At 43.0% G+C, this 13935-nt stretch overlaps 1 protein-coding gene across 2 annotated transcripts in view; it reads right to left on the reverse strand.

Moving 5' to 3' along the window:
- TRERF1 (transcriptional regulating factor 1) overlaps positions 1 to 13935 on the reverse strand; it is a 231931-nt gene that overhangs the window by 12760 nt on the left and 205236 nt on the right. For both annotated transcript variants that reach the window (XM_077485709.1, XM_077485708.1), the window contains 3 exons: positions 12676 to 12764; positions 9509 to 9622; positions 7434 to 7610 (listed from right to left, as the gene is read on the reverse strand). In XM_077485709.1, coding sequence (XP_077341835.1) covers positions 7434 to 7610; positions 9509 to 9622; positions 12676 to 12764 — 380 coding nt within the window. The remainder of the gene's footprint in view (positions 1 to 7433; positions 7611 to 9508; positions 9623 to 12675; positions 12765 to 13935) is intronic.

Consider the following 13935-nt stretch of genomic DNA (forward strand, 5'->3'; position numbering starts at 1 on the left):
CTATATATATATATATATATATATATATATATATATATATATATATATATATATATATATACAGGTGTGCCTTAGGCCGCGTACACACGGGCGGATTGTCTGCCCAACTAAGTTCGTCAGACAATCCGACAGACAGTCCGTTCAACTTTTGAATGAACGGACTTGACCACACACGATGAACAGACAGTCCGCTGAAAACTTGCGCGATGACGTGTACAGCACGTACGACGGGACTAGAAAAACGACGTCCAATACACTGCAATGCAACCTTCGGCCGTGTAAATCCTTTCTGAGCATGCGCCATACTTAGTCCGTCCAACTTGCCTACACACGAGCGGACTGTCCGCTGAAACCAAGTTTGGACGGACAAAACCAAGTTTGGACGGACAAAATTACGGAAATTCCGAAAGACTAAGTCCGTCAGACTGTCCGCTGAAAAAGTCCGCTGAAGCCCACACACGAGCGGATTGTCCGCTGAGACTAAGTTGGGCAGACAATCCGCCCGTGTGTACGCGGCTTTAGGCTGGCCACAATAATTGGCCACTCTAAAATATGCAGTTTTATCACACAACACAATGCAACAGATGTCGCAAGTTTTGAGGGAGCATGCATATATATATCTCCAAAAATACTACTCTGTCCTCCACACTGCCAAACAGACCTATTTTACAACTCTTATTAACACCTTCTCGCTCAGTTCCCGTAAACTTTTCTCCACTTTGTCCTCCACCGCCTCCACCCACTCACTCACTCACTGCCCAGGAGATTGCTAATCACTTCAAAAACGAGATTGATACAATCCACGATGAAATCTCCACTCTACGGGTATCTCCCCCAGTTAAGACCCCATTACAACAGGTACTCTTAACACTCCCCTTATTCAAAACTGCTACTACAGACGAAGTTGCTAAACTCCTTTCTAACGCCCACCTTACCACCTGCCGCCTGGATCCTATTCCCACTCAAACACTATACATCTTCAATCTCTCCCTCACCTCTGGCATATTCCCCTATGTTCTAAAACATGCACTGGTCCCCCCCTATACTTAAAAAGCCATCCCTGGACCCTACCAATCTTAACAACCTACACCCTATCTCCTTGCTCCTCTTTTCCTCTAAACTCCTTGAACGCCTGGTTTACAACCAACTGAGTGACCACCTCATTAAGAATAACCTTCTTGATCCCCTTCAATCTGGATTTTGCCCTCAACATTCCACAGAAACTGCTCTTTTAACCTCCCTGGCGGTATGATTCAGTCTGGAATAAGGTGCTGAAAGCGGTACAATTATTTTGCATGGAAATCTGGCTTTTATTTTGTAGTCCTGTAATTCTTAGGAATAACGCTCTGAAATCTCTTCAAACCAGAGTCTAGCGGACATCCCGGGTATGATAAAGTTTATAATATAATAAAGAATAATAAAAATTATTCAATAATGTAATCAAATCCAAAAAAAACTGAAAAAGGGACACTTTTTGGTTGCTATGGACAATCTCCAAATTCCAGGCAGAAAAAACAGTATTTATAATATAAAAGTGCATGCAGGGCACTGCACAGACCACTAGGGACAAAGGGGGTGTGCATTTTTTAATACAGCACTGTAATCTGTAAGATTACAGTGCTGTGTGTGTTTTGTGTGTTTTTACTTTTTTGAATTTGCCGCCGTTCTCCGCTCCCGTGCGTCGTAACGTCGCAGGGAACGGAGCTCGGCGGCATTCGGCACTGTGAATCGAGCGGAGGACAGCTCGATCACACAGCGCGGCGGACATCGCTGGATCCAGGGGACAAGGTGAGTAACTCTCCCTGTGTCCTCCCCTGCATCGAGCGATGCGATCCCGAGTCTGGCTCGGGGTTACCGCTCCTGTAATTAAAATCCCAACCCGAGCCAGACTCCGGATTACCGCTAGGAAGGTTAAAACTCACAAATGACCTACTAACTGCAAAAACCAATGGACACTATTCTGTACTCTTACTTCTGGACCTTTCAGCTGCCTTTGACACGGTTGACCACCCCCTCCTCCTCAAAAAACTTTACTCCCTTGGTCTCCGCGACTGTGTTCTTCAGTGGCTCTCATCCTATCTATCCCAATGCACCTTCAGTGTCACTTACAATTCCACTTCCTCCACTCCTTTTCCCTTCTCTGTCGGATTCCCCCAAGGTTCTGTTCTTGGACGTCTTTTATTTTCAATCTACACCTCTAACCTGGGTCAGCTGACAGCCTCTCATGGCTTTCAATATCATTTCTATGCTGACGACACACAAATCTATCTCTCCACCCCTCAACTCACTCCATCAGTCTCCTCGCGCATCACCAACTTACTAACAGACATATCTGTAAGGATGTCACACCACTTCCTCAAACTCAACTTGTCCAAAACCGAACGTATAATATTTCCTCCCCCACGAACCTCTTCCCCTGACTTCTCTGTCAAGAGCAATGGCACAACCATCCACCCATTCCCACATGTCAGGGTGCTAGGTGTTATCCTGGACTCTGAACTCTCCTTTCGGCCCCATATCCAATCACTTTCCAAAGCTTGCCGCCTCAACCTCTGAAACATCTCTAAACGACGTCCCTTTCTAACCAATGAAACCCTAATCTATATATTGTATATATTTATATATAAATAGATATATACAGTGGGGTAAAATAATTATTTGATCCCCTGACGATTTTTTAAGTTTGCCCACTTACAAAGAAATGAAGGGTCTATCATTTTTATCATAGGTGTAATTTAAATGATAGAAACAGAATATCAACCAGAAAAAAACACGATACAAATGTTATAAATTGAGTTGCTGTTCAGGGAGTAAAATAAGTATTTGATCCCCAAGCGGAACATGACTTGGTGGAGAAACCCTTGTTGGCAAGTAAAGAGGTAAGACGTTTCTTGTAGTTGATTACCAGGTTTGCACACATCTCAGGAGGGATTTTGGTCCACTCTTCCTTAAAGATCTTCTCTAAATTCATAAGGCTCCTTGACTGTTGCTTGGCAACTCAAAGTTTCAGTTCTCTACATAAATATTCTATAGGATTAAGGTCTGGAGACTGGCTAGGCCACTCCATGACCTTAATGTGCTTCTTCTTGAGCCACTCCTTTGTTGCCTTTGCTTTATGTTTTGGGTCATTGTCATGCTAGAAGATCCATCCACGACCCATCTTCAGTGTTATGGCTGAGGGAAGACGGTTCTCATCTGAGATTTTACAATACATGTGGCAAAGTCAACCTGTACCGTTAGCAGAGAAATAGCCCCAAAGCATAATGTTTCCACCTCCGTGATTGATTGCAGGGATGGTGTTCTTATGGTTATAAGAACCCATTTTTGTTTCTCCAAACACAGCGAGTCGAGCTAATGCCAAAGAGCTCAATTTTGGTCTCATCTGACCAAAGCACTTTTTTCCAATCCTCTGAATCATTTAGATATTCATTGGCAAACTTCAGACAGGCCTGTACATGTGCTTTGATGAGGAGGGGGACCTTGCGGGCGCTGCAGGATTTCAATCCATGGTGATGTATTGTGTTACCAATGGTTTGTTTGGTGACTGTGGTCCCAACTGCCTTGAGATCATTCACAAGCTCCTCCCATGTAGTTCTGGGCTGATCCTTCACTTTTCTCATGATCATCTCTTACTCCATGAAGCGAAATCTTGCATGGAACTAATCGCTCCAACAGTTGCCTCCTTCTCACCAAGCTTCTTGCTGATGGCCTTGTAGCCGTTTGAACTTGTGCAGGTCTAAAATCTTGTACCTGACCTCCTTTGACAGCTCTTTAGTCTTGCCTTTAATGGCGAGGTTTGACTGCAGAAAAAGATTCTGTGGACAGGTGTTTTTTTTATATACATATAACGTGATGTCGTTAGGCGCACCTTCTTAACCACTTTCAGACCGGACCATTTTGCTGGTAAATGACCAGAGGTCTTTTTACACTTTGGCACTGCGCTGCTTTAACTGGTAATTGCGCGGTCATGCAATGTTGTACCCAAACGAAATTTGCGTCCTTTTCTTCCCACAAATAGAGCTTTCTTTTAAAGGTATTTGACTGACTCTGCGATTTTTATTTTTTGCGATATAAACGTAAAAAGACCGCAAATTTTGAAAAAAAATGATATTTTCTACTTTTTGTTATTAGAAAAATCCAATAAACTCAATTTTAGTCATACATTTAGGCCAAAATGTATTCAGCCACATGTCTTTGGTAAAAAAAAAAGTCAATAACTGTATATTTATTGGTTTGCGCAAAAGTTGTCAGATCTACAAACTAAGGTACGTTTTCTGGAATTTACGCAGCTTTTAGTTTACGACTGCCTATCTCATTTCTTGAGGTGCTAAAATGGCAGGGCAGTACAAAACCCCCCCAAATGACCCAATTTTGGAAAGTAGACCCCCTAAGGAAATTGATAAGTGGCATGTTGAGCCCATTGAATATTTTATTTTTTTGCCTCAAGCGATTGAATAATTTTTTTTTTACACAAAGTTGTCATTAAATGATATATTGCTCACACATGCTATGGGCATATGTGAAATGACACCCCAAAATAAATTCTGCTGCTTCTCCTGAGTACGGGGATACCACATATGTGGTAATTTTTGGGAGCCTAGCCGCGTACGGGGCCCCGAAAACCAAGCACCGCCTTCAGGCTTTCTAAGGGCGTAAATTTTTGATTTCACTTCTCACTACCTATTACAGTTTTGAAGGCCATAAAATGCCAAGATGGCACAAAACCCCCACAAATGACCCCATTTTAGAAAGTAGACACCCCAAGCTATTTGCTGAGAGGCATGTTGAGTCCATGGAATATTTTATATTTTGCCACAAGTTGCGGGAAAATTACAAACTTTTTTTTTTTTTTTTTTTTTACACAAAGTTGTCACTAAATGATATATTGCTCACACATGCTATGGGCATATGTGAAATGACACCCCAAAATAAATTCTACTGCTTCTCCTGAGTACGGGGATACCACATATGTGGGACTTTTTGGGAGCCTAGCTGCGTACGGGGCCCCGAAAACCAAGCACCGCCTTCAGGCTTTCTAAGGGCGTTACAGTTTTGAAGGCCATAAAATGCCAAGATGGCACAAACCCCCCCCCAAATGACCCCATTTTGGAAAGTAGACACCCCTAAATTTACGGGTACACTAGTGAGACTAGGTAATAAATGGCGGGTGCCCTGAAACTATAAAAAAATAACTAACCAACCAGCGTCACCTGTAACAGTTATATGGTGATCACTGGTGAAAGGGTTAACTAGGGGGCAATCAGGGGGCTTTATGCGGTAGTATATGGGGGTCCCTGGCGCTATAAAAAGCTGCGGCGAACCTAAATACCTACCTGCCTAACTAGCGTCACCTGTGACACTAATACAGCGATCAGAAAAACGATCGCTTATTAGGCTGCGTTCCCACTGGAGCGATGCGGGAACGCCACGAATCCGCGGCGGGTTCCCGCATCGCATGCCTCCCGGCGGCAGTTCACACTGCCCTATGCGAACTGCTGGGAGTGTCAGTGAAATGTTAATGACACCCCCAGATCAGTTTGCATATCGCAGTGCGATCTGCAAACTCGGATCGCATGGTGTGAACACCCATGCGATCCGATTCTGCTGCGGACCAAAAAAAGGGTCCCGTGCGAGTTTGCGGCGGGTGCAACGCGAATTCAGCCATACTATCTGTATGGCTGAACTCGAATCGCAGAGATCGGATGTGATTTGCACTGCAGTGCGGTGCGAATCACATCCGTTCTCATAAACCGCTGCAATGTGAACCCAGCCTTAGTGACACTGGCGACGGGGGGTGATCACGGGGTTAAACCTTTATTGGGGGGGGTTAGGGGGGTACATTAGAACTAAAGGGGGCTAACCCTAACTGCCCTAACAGTTATTACAGTCACAAATGACACCAATGCAAAAAAAAAAAAAAAATGCATTGGTGTCACTGTGACTGGGGGGGCAGGGGTAATTGGGGGGGTGATCGGGGGGTAAAGGGGGGGTGTGAGTGTGCCTGGCATGTTCTACTGTGAAGTGTCGTGTTGGTGCAACTCACCGATCCTCTCTCCTCGGTGCCGGAACGAAAAATACCGTCACGAGGAGAGATTACATCACTTCCTCTGCCTGTGTTTACATTACAGGAGAGGAAGTGATGTCACGAAGGAGCAATCGCGAGGGGGTGGCCATGAATGAATGGCCGCCCCCTCATCCCGGATCGCTCCCGAACGAATACCGACCGCCGCAGGCACCGGGGGGGGGCCCGTTCGGGCCCCCCACCCGCGGGAAGGCAGGGACTTATATATACACCCATATGCCTGCCCGTGCCATTCTGTCGACGTATATCGTCGTGCGGCGGTCGGCAAGTGGTTAAATTAACAGGACTAATCTGTGTACCACATGAGCATATACTGTAGCCAGTCTGTGGGAGCCAGAATTGTTGTTGGTTGGTAGGGGATCAAATCCTTATTTTACTCACTGAACTGTAACTTAATTTATAACATTTGTTTTATGCGTTTTTTCTGGATTTTTGGTTGATATTCTGTCTTTATCATTTTTATCATAGGGGTAAATTATATCTATGATAAAAATGATAGACCCTTCATTTTTATTTGTAAATGGACAGAATTACAAAATCCACCGGGGATTTCCAATGTACCTCACACTTTTTTAGAATGGATTCGACTTTTGTGAGATACTGTATATGACCTATGGCATATACGATACAATAGTGCCATCTAGAGGGTGAATTGGGAAATGTTTCACCTATAGAAGACCATGGTAAAGGAAGTAGTGAGAAAGGATACTCACATGTGGGATTGTCTACCTAAACATTCAAAATAAAAGGAACAGCAGCTTAAGCTGACAGGAGGACTCTACAATGACATAACAATAAAGGTCTGTGCCAGAAGAAACTATGATGTTATCGTCCGATTTCCTGCAATTGCTAGTACAGTACAGCTTGGAGTCCTGATTGCTTATGGAGATTGCAAAGCCACCACAACCTAATTAACTATTTAGTGTGTTCCTATTGTATGCAGACCACTATTCATGCTTATTTGCTAGGAAGTAGGTAGCATATGCTGTATGTATATCTGTAGGTCTTGTATTATATTCCTATAATTGTAAATGGTTTATATGTGCAGCATTTGTTTAGTAAAGGCAAATTAATATACTACAGGGGTTTTCAATGCGTCCTTGCTTCTAATGCAAAGAACCTTAAAAGACACAAAGCAAAACACCAAGACAAAAGTTCCCTAGGTAGCTAGGAGACATTATACCTCCTGTGTATTCTAAGTCGGATTCTGTGTCTCCTGCTAAATGTACAGTATATAGAAGTGATCCTGGAGAGCCTTCTGGGATGTGTCTGTATAAAATATCCAAACCACTGGAACCATTACCCGTTTGATCCAAAGAAGAAAGCTCAATATGTGCAGTGATGTACTTACAGCTCCACAGTTTCCCATTTCACACACAAATGAAACAGCAGGAGGGCCAATGTTTTCAGCCACTGAATTGTCCACCTCTGCTGGGCGGAGGGGATCTGGGGATTTCTGCACTTGCTCAGAGTTTTCTTCATGTTTTCTGTTTTCAAGTTCTTCATCATCAACATCATCCACGCTTGTCTAGGAAACAAAGTGAAATCTCAATTCCCACTTCATTTGTGATAATGAGGGGAGTCTTAAAGCTAAAGTTTAGGTAGGGCAATTTTTACATAGTTACATTGGTCCAGCTTGTACCACTGTAAATATGTATGAGGCATACCTTGAAAGTTGGAAATCACTGTAGTAGGCACCACTGCTACAGTGATTACTGTTAGCTACCTGGTCTTCTGCCAAGGGCTGCCCTGCTGCTTACCGAACACATGACGTTGCTTGCTCAGCATGGGCACCATTCAGAAGGCATTGCATTGTCTGAATGAATGCAACGTGTTTTCTGATTGGATGAGGTGCAGATAGTGACATAACCACCTCATCTTTTAACCTTATGCAGTCAGAGAACACTTTGCATTTATTGAGAGGTTGAAAAGCAGGGGTCTCCAAACTTTGGCCCGGGGCCAGATGCGGCCCTTTGCTTGCCTTTATCCGGCCCTTGGGACACTTTTCCTCCCACTAACCCCAACAATGGGGCACTATTCCTCCCACTGACACCAATGATGATGCACTATCCCTCCTACTAACACCAATCATGGTGCACTATTCCTCATACTGACACTGACAATGATGGGGCACTATTTCTCCAACTGACACCAACAATGGGCATCATTCCTCCCACTGACACCAACAATGGGGCACTATTCCTCCCATAGAAACCAATGGTGGGGCACTATTCCTCCCATTGAAAGAAACGATGGGGCATTATTCCTTACACTGATACCAATGATTTATTCTCACTGACGCCAGGACAATTTTTACTTCCAATGGCCACAATCTGTCCCCCTAAAGTCTGAAGGACGGTAAACTGGCCCTTTGTTTAGTTTGGAGACCCCCTGATGCAAAGTTTTCCCTGAATGGGAGTGGCCTCTTATGTTCACTAAGCAGCAAGGCAACTGCATGGTAAGGGACCCAGAAGCCAGCAGAGATCCTTGTAGTAGCAATGCCCACAACCAGTGATTTCCAGCTTCCACTGGGATCCCACAGCTATGGACATACATTTTTACACCGGTCCAAGTTTTACCAATGTAACTATGTAAGCATTGCCATACTTAAACTTCAGCTTTATTTAACCAAAGAAGTTCTAGATGGCACAGTTTGGTGCATTAAAATGGCTATGGTAGTACTAGCCCTTTTTAGAATTAGATTCAGGAAGACCACAAATATATAAAGGGTATGTATACTTTTAGAGAAAGCAAACTTGCCCTGTCTGAATATCCTAACAAGTACCCCGCCCCACCCACATACTTATGTGAATCTCCCAACTTTTAACAAAAAGTTTGGATGTCTTTGGACCTACTCATATAATGTTTTTATAAGGCTAATTTTACTCATGCTTAGTCATATTTAACTGTCCAAAGACCTAAAATAAAACAGCATTTTTGCATGCACATGATTGGATGATGAAAGTCAGCAGAGCTTTGCCTCATTTAATTAAGCTATAGAGCAACTGCACTTGAAAGGTGCACACTCTATTTGTCTTTTGTAAATCAACCCCATCGTCTATACCAGGGATATGCAATTAGCCGACCTCCAGCTGTTGCAAAACTACAAGTCCCATCATGCCTCTTCCTCTGGGTGTCATGCTTGTGGCTGTCAGAGTCTTGCTATGCCTCATGGGACTTGTAGTTCTGCAACAGCTGGAGGTCCGCTAATTGCATATCCCTGGTCTATACAATACTCAGCAAATCTGACAGTTTGTTTGATGTAGTATACTTTGCTTTCACATGGTTGTCAGTAATATAAACAGTAAATGAATGGACTTACAATGGAAAATGAAGGCATACAATTATTGGTTGAACTGGATGGACATGTGTCCTATTTCAACCAGACTAACCATGTAGCAATAGAATTTAGGCTGCAGAACTTACGGTGTCATCTTCATTAAGTTCAACGATGCGCGTTCTATGGCGACGACCCATGTGCAGTATTTTCTTCCATGTATAGTAATATTCCACACACTGTGACACCGTTTTTGTCTTTATCTTGAATGAAAGGACAGAATTAGTAGACTTAAAGGCAAGGCGTGGTCTTTTCAATTTTTCTTTTTAGATATACAGGTGCAGCTCATAAAATTAGAATATCATCACAAAGTTAATTTATTTCAGTAATTCAATTCAAAAAGTGAAACTCACATAGTTTATATAAATGTGTAACAAACAGAGTGATATATTTCAAGCATTTCTTTCTTTTAATTTTGATGACCATAGCTGGTGAAAAACGGAAATTCCGTATCTCAGAAAATTTGAATATTACATAAGACCAATACAAAAAAGGATTTTTAATACAGAATTGTTGGCTTACTCAAAAGTATGTCCATGTACAGTATAGTATGCACTCAATACTTGGTCGGGGCTCCTTTTGAATTACTGCATCAAGGCGGCGTGGCATGGAGGCCATCAGCCTGTGGCACTGCTGAGGTGTTATGGAAGCCCAGGTTGCTTTGATAGTGGCTTTCAGCTCATCTGAATTCTAGTTTTAGGAAAGTGAGCGCCCTCTCTGGTCTTCTAGCTGCAGCTTTTAGTTTTAGCTATGTTTAGAACTCTGGGCTATTCGATGCAAACCTTTTAATACTGTTGGTACATATCATTAGTATTGTCATTTCCCAATCATTTTCCACAATTTCCATACTCTATTTCTTATCTGGCACTTTCAGGCTTTTTACCCATTTTGTATGATCCATCAATTTGGTAAATTCATTACAATTATCATCCATGTTATGCCCGGTTTATCAGACCACTCCTGAGCACTGTAGTTTGTATGGGCTTGACAAGCTTATTCATTCACATATTTATTCCTTGCAAACCAGTTTAGTCCAGCTTGGCCACAACAAACTATTAAAGTCATAAGGCCCATACACACGATCAGACTTTTTGACAACAAACATGCAAATTAGCTGTTTTGGAGCAACATCCGACCGTGTGTACGCTCCATCGGACAAACTTTTTTGGTTTTCATCGGACTTTTGTTGGCTGTGCGAACGGACAAACTTTCTGGCAACAAAAGTCCGATGGAGCAAAGTCTGATCGTGTGTACAGAAAACCATAGGACTTTTGTACAAAGTACAAACAGGCATGCTCAGAACCAATGCAAAAGATCAGACAACAATACAGAAGTTGACCAAAGGTGGCGGTAAAGAGCAGAAAAACCACATGATTTGGTGAAAGTTGGCTGAAAAAGTCCTGCCGTGTGTATGCAATACAAGTTCAGGGCCGACGCCCTTTGTACAAAAATCCAAGGGAAAGTTTGTACAAAGTCCTATCGTGTGTATGAGGCTATAGTAAACCTGGTGTGGGGCTTTTAAGGAACCAGTCCAGAATTGCAGTATGGGAGCTGCCATTGCTGTGCCAATCAGGAAGGTCATCTATTACCTGAAGTCTAAATTATGATATAGATCTCTGAGCTCCTGACACTCAAGCTTACATAAGCCCCAGTCTTGATTAGCCCCCTTTACACCTTACAAGTAAGTCAAAGAAAAAAGACCTGAAATGAGCACTGTCTGACAACAAAAAGGCACATGACAGTTCAGCCAAAACAGATTTCAGCTCTCTTCTCTGTTTAGCACACATGTATTGTATAAAACGAGTTCTGGCTTAAATTAGTGAGTCCACAATTCCCCATGAATTCTAGGACCTTCGGCCATGTTAGGCTCACTTTTTTTGGTTCCATGACCCATATCTTCATTAAGGATGAGCTAAAGTTCGGGTCGAACCTGCAGGTAGCCGTCAGGTAACAGCAGGCTGTTGGCCCAGTCAGCTGCAGCTGGGGAAATCCCTGTCCCACCAGCAGATGTAACAAAGGGGTGGGGATGCTGGCTGATATCATTATCCAAATATGAAAAAAAACGTTGAGAGCTTATCCAGGAACGTGTGCGATGGAAATATGGAGTATTATCCAAATATGGTCACATGGCCCTATTTGGATAATGTTACTGACCAAGTACGGCCACGTGGCCATATTAGTAGGCTAATGATGTCACCAGCATCCGCATCTCCTTGTTATGTCTTTTGCAGGGTGGGGAATTTCCCAACCATAAATAATTATTCTGGCAGTCTGCTATCATGTGATAGCCTCCCTTAGGTTCAGGTTGAACCTTAACATATAATTTTATCGTTAATCTTCATATAAGGAACCTCTGTATATACAAGTTATACAGAAAAGCAAAACAACAAATCAGCAACTTTGTTACTCACCCTAAAGCTATACATGATACAATATGCCTTCCTGCAACCTGTGCAATTGCTTGATTCCCCCATCAACACAGTCAGTGTAAAAAATAAATGATACTATAGACATTAAAAGAGAAGTGTAGGGGCTAGTTCTTCTTTCTCTGAATCATACTTAACTAGGTTTCCCGCTGGCTCTAACACTAAAAACCGAGCAATCTAACACTGGCGTAGAGAACTAATGACTTACAGTCCCCAGCTCTCTGGTCTGACCCCCCAGGCTCACTATAGTGCTGGGCTGTGGAGGGGACGGGAGCAGTGAGCTCATGCTCTCAGTGGCTCAGGCATGTGGGCGGATCCCAACTTCATTGTTGCGATATTGCCCAAGCCTGGACTGGCTCTTTGACATTAGCCAACAGCGGGCTTCAGCTCGCTGTCTGCTGAAAACAGGTCACAGGGGTGCAGAACAAACTGCACTCCTGTGATCCACAGGAGAAGTACAGCCAAACCAGCTTTGGCTGTGCTTCTTCTTTAATGAAATCGTGTCATTTTGTATGAAGTATTAACCTACTGTGTATAAAAATTTGAACTCATTCTGCTCTGTTATGTCTGTATCAGCTGAGCGCCCAGTAACACAAGCTCACCTTATCTCTGGATTCTTGTAGGACGAGCTGTGATGGCCATCTGTGAACCAATTATCGCTTTATCCTGAAGATCACTGTCACAAGGGAATCACCATGACACGGTCACTGGCCTGCACTTGTCACCCTCTGTGCCTGGCACAGCTGCCCACATATATGGCCCCGTGTAATATCTACTCTACTTTTCTTACCCAGAAATTTTTCATGTAAGCATATTGAATATCATCTTACCATCTTTTGAACATAGAAGAAATCTTTATTGCAGGTAATTAAAGCTTTGTTAAAGCTCTTTTTCTCGTTGTTGTTCCAATAGTCTGAACCTGCAAAATATAAATAATATTACTTAAAATGATTTGTAAACCATATACACCTCTTTTACTAGTATTGCAGGTTACACACTAACTAAGCATTGCTTGATCATGTTATCATTAAAAAAAGTGTACACATGTATGGGTCGGCATGCTATTCTAAAAATTAATATAATGCCGAGGCTACTTTATCTTTTTCAGACTTTGCCAATAGTAGTTCCGACCTCTTTCTTGAAGTCAGTGCGCAGTGTCTTTATAAGATTTTTTGGGCGAAAAGGCATCCACGCCTGTCTAACGCATATTTGGCCATGGCTAAAACTCACGGAGGCATGGCCTTCCCAGACCCTCTTCGATACTATAAGGCAGCTCATCTTACCAGGGTATTAGCATGGTGCAGAGATGAGGGACATAAAGCATAGGTATCAATTGAACAATTCAGTACAGGGATCCCTCTACAATGTCTGCCATGGTTATGCCCAAGAGCTCTTGGAAACCTACTAGATCATCCCATTATAGGAGCAACCCTTTGAGTAGTCCAACAGTCAGACAGGGAGATTATCGGGCTTTACCCAGTATTGGGAAATGCAGCATTCCTCCCGGTTATACTGATAGCCACTTTAAACACATTTATGGGCAAGGTAAATTTTGCCTCTGCAACTACCTTGTAGATTTCAAGTTGAAGACAAGAGCTAAAATACAGTCGATGCGTAATCCACCATTGGACCCATGGCGACTCCAGCAGCTTACCCACTTCCTTAACTGTCTCCGCTGCAAGGGGTGGTCAAATCGTCTTAACTCACCATTTATATACAATCAGCGGCCCTGTGCAAATGCCTTCTCTTGAGGGGTTACTCTAAAACCAACCTTAGACGAGCTTTTAACAAAGCCTCTGGTTGTACTAGAACCTCTTTACTCTACCCCTCTCCACGTAACTCCAACACCAATACAGTCAAAATCATTACTCACTATTCAGCACATCATGAGCAATTTAAAAAGATTATTTCAAAGCACTGGTATCTCCTTACCGATCACCACATTCTTAGACATCACGTACGTGATACGCCTGAAGTGGTGTTCCGGAGGGCTAAATCCCTGAGAGATCATTTAACTAGTAGCCATTATAAATCAGATTGTGGAGGCTCCCGTCAACCTTTTGGCACGTTCCCATGTGGCCAATGCTCTG

This window comes from Lithobates pipiens, unplaced genomic scaffold (genome assembly GCF_037356315.1).
Source record: "Lithobates pipiens isolate NorthernLeopardFrog02 unplaced genomic scaffold, aLitPip1_a1.2 Scaffold_18, whole genome shotgun sequence".
NCBI lineage: Eukaryota > Metazoa > Chordata > Amphibia > Anura > Ranidae > Lithobates > Lithobates pipiens.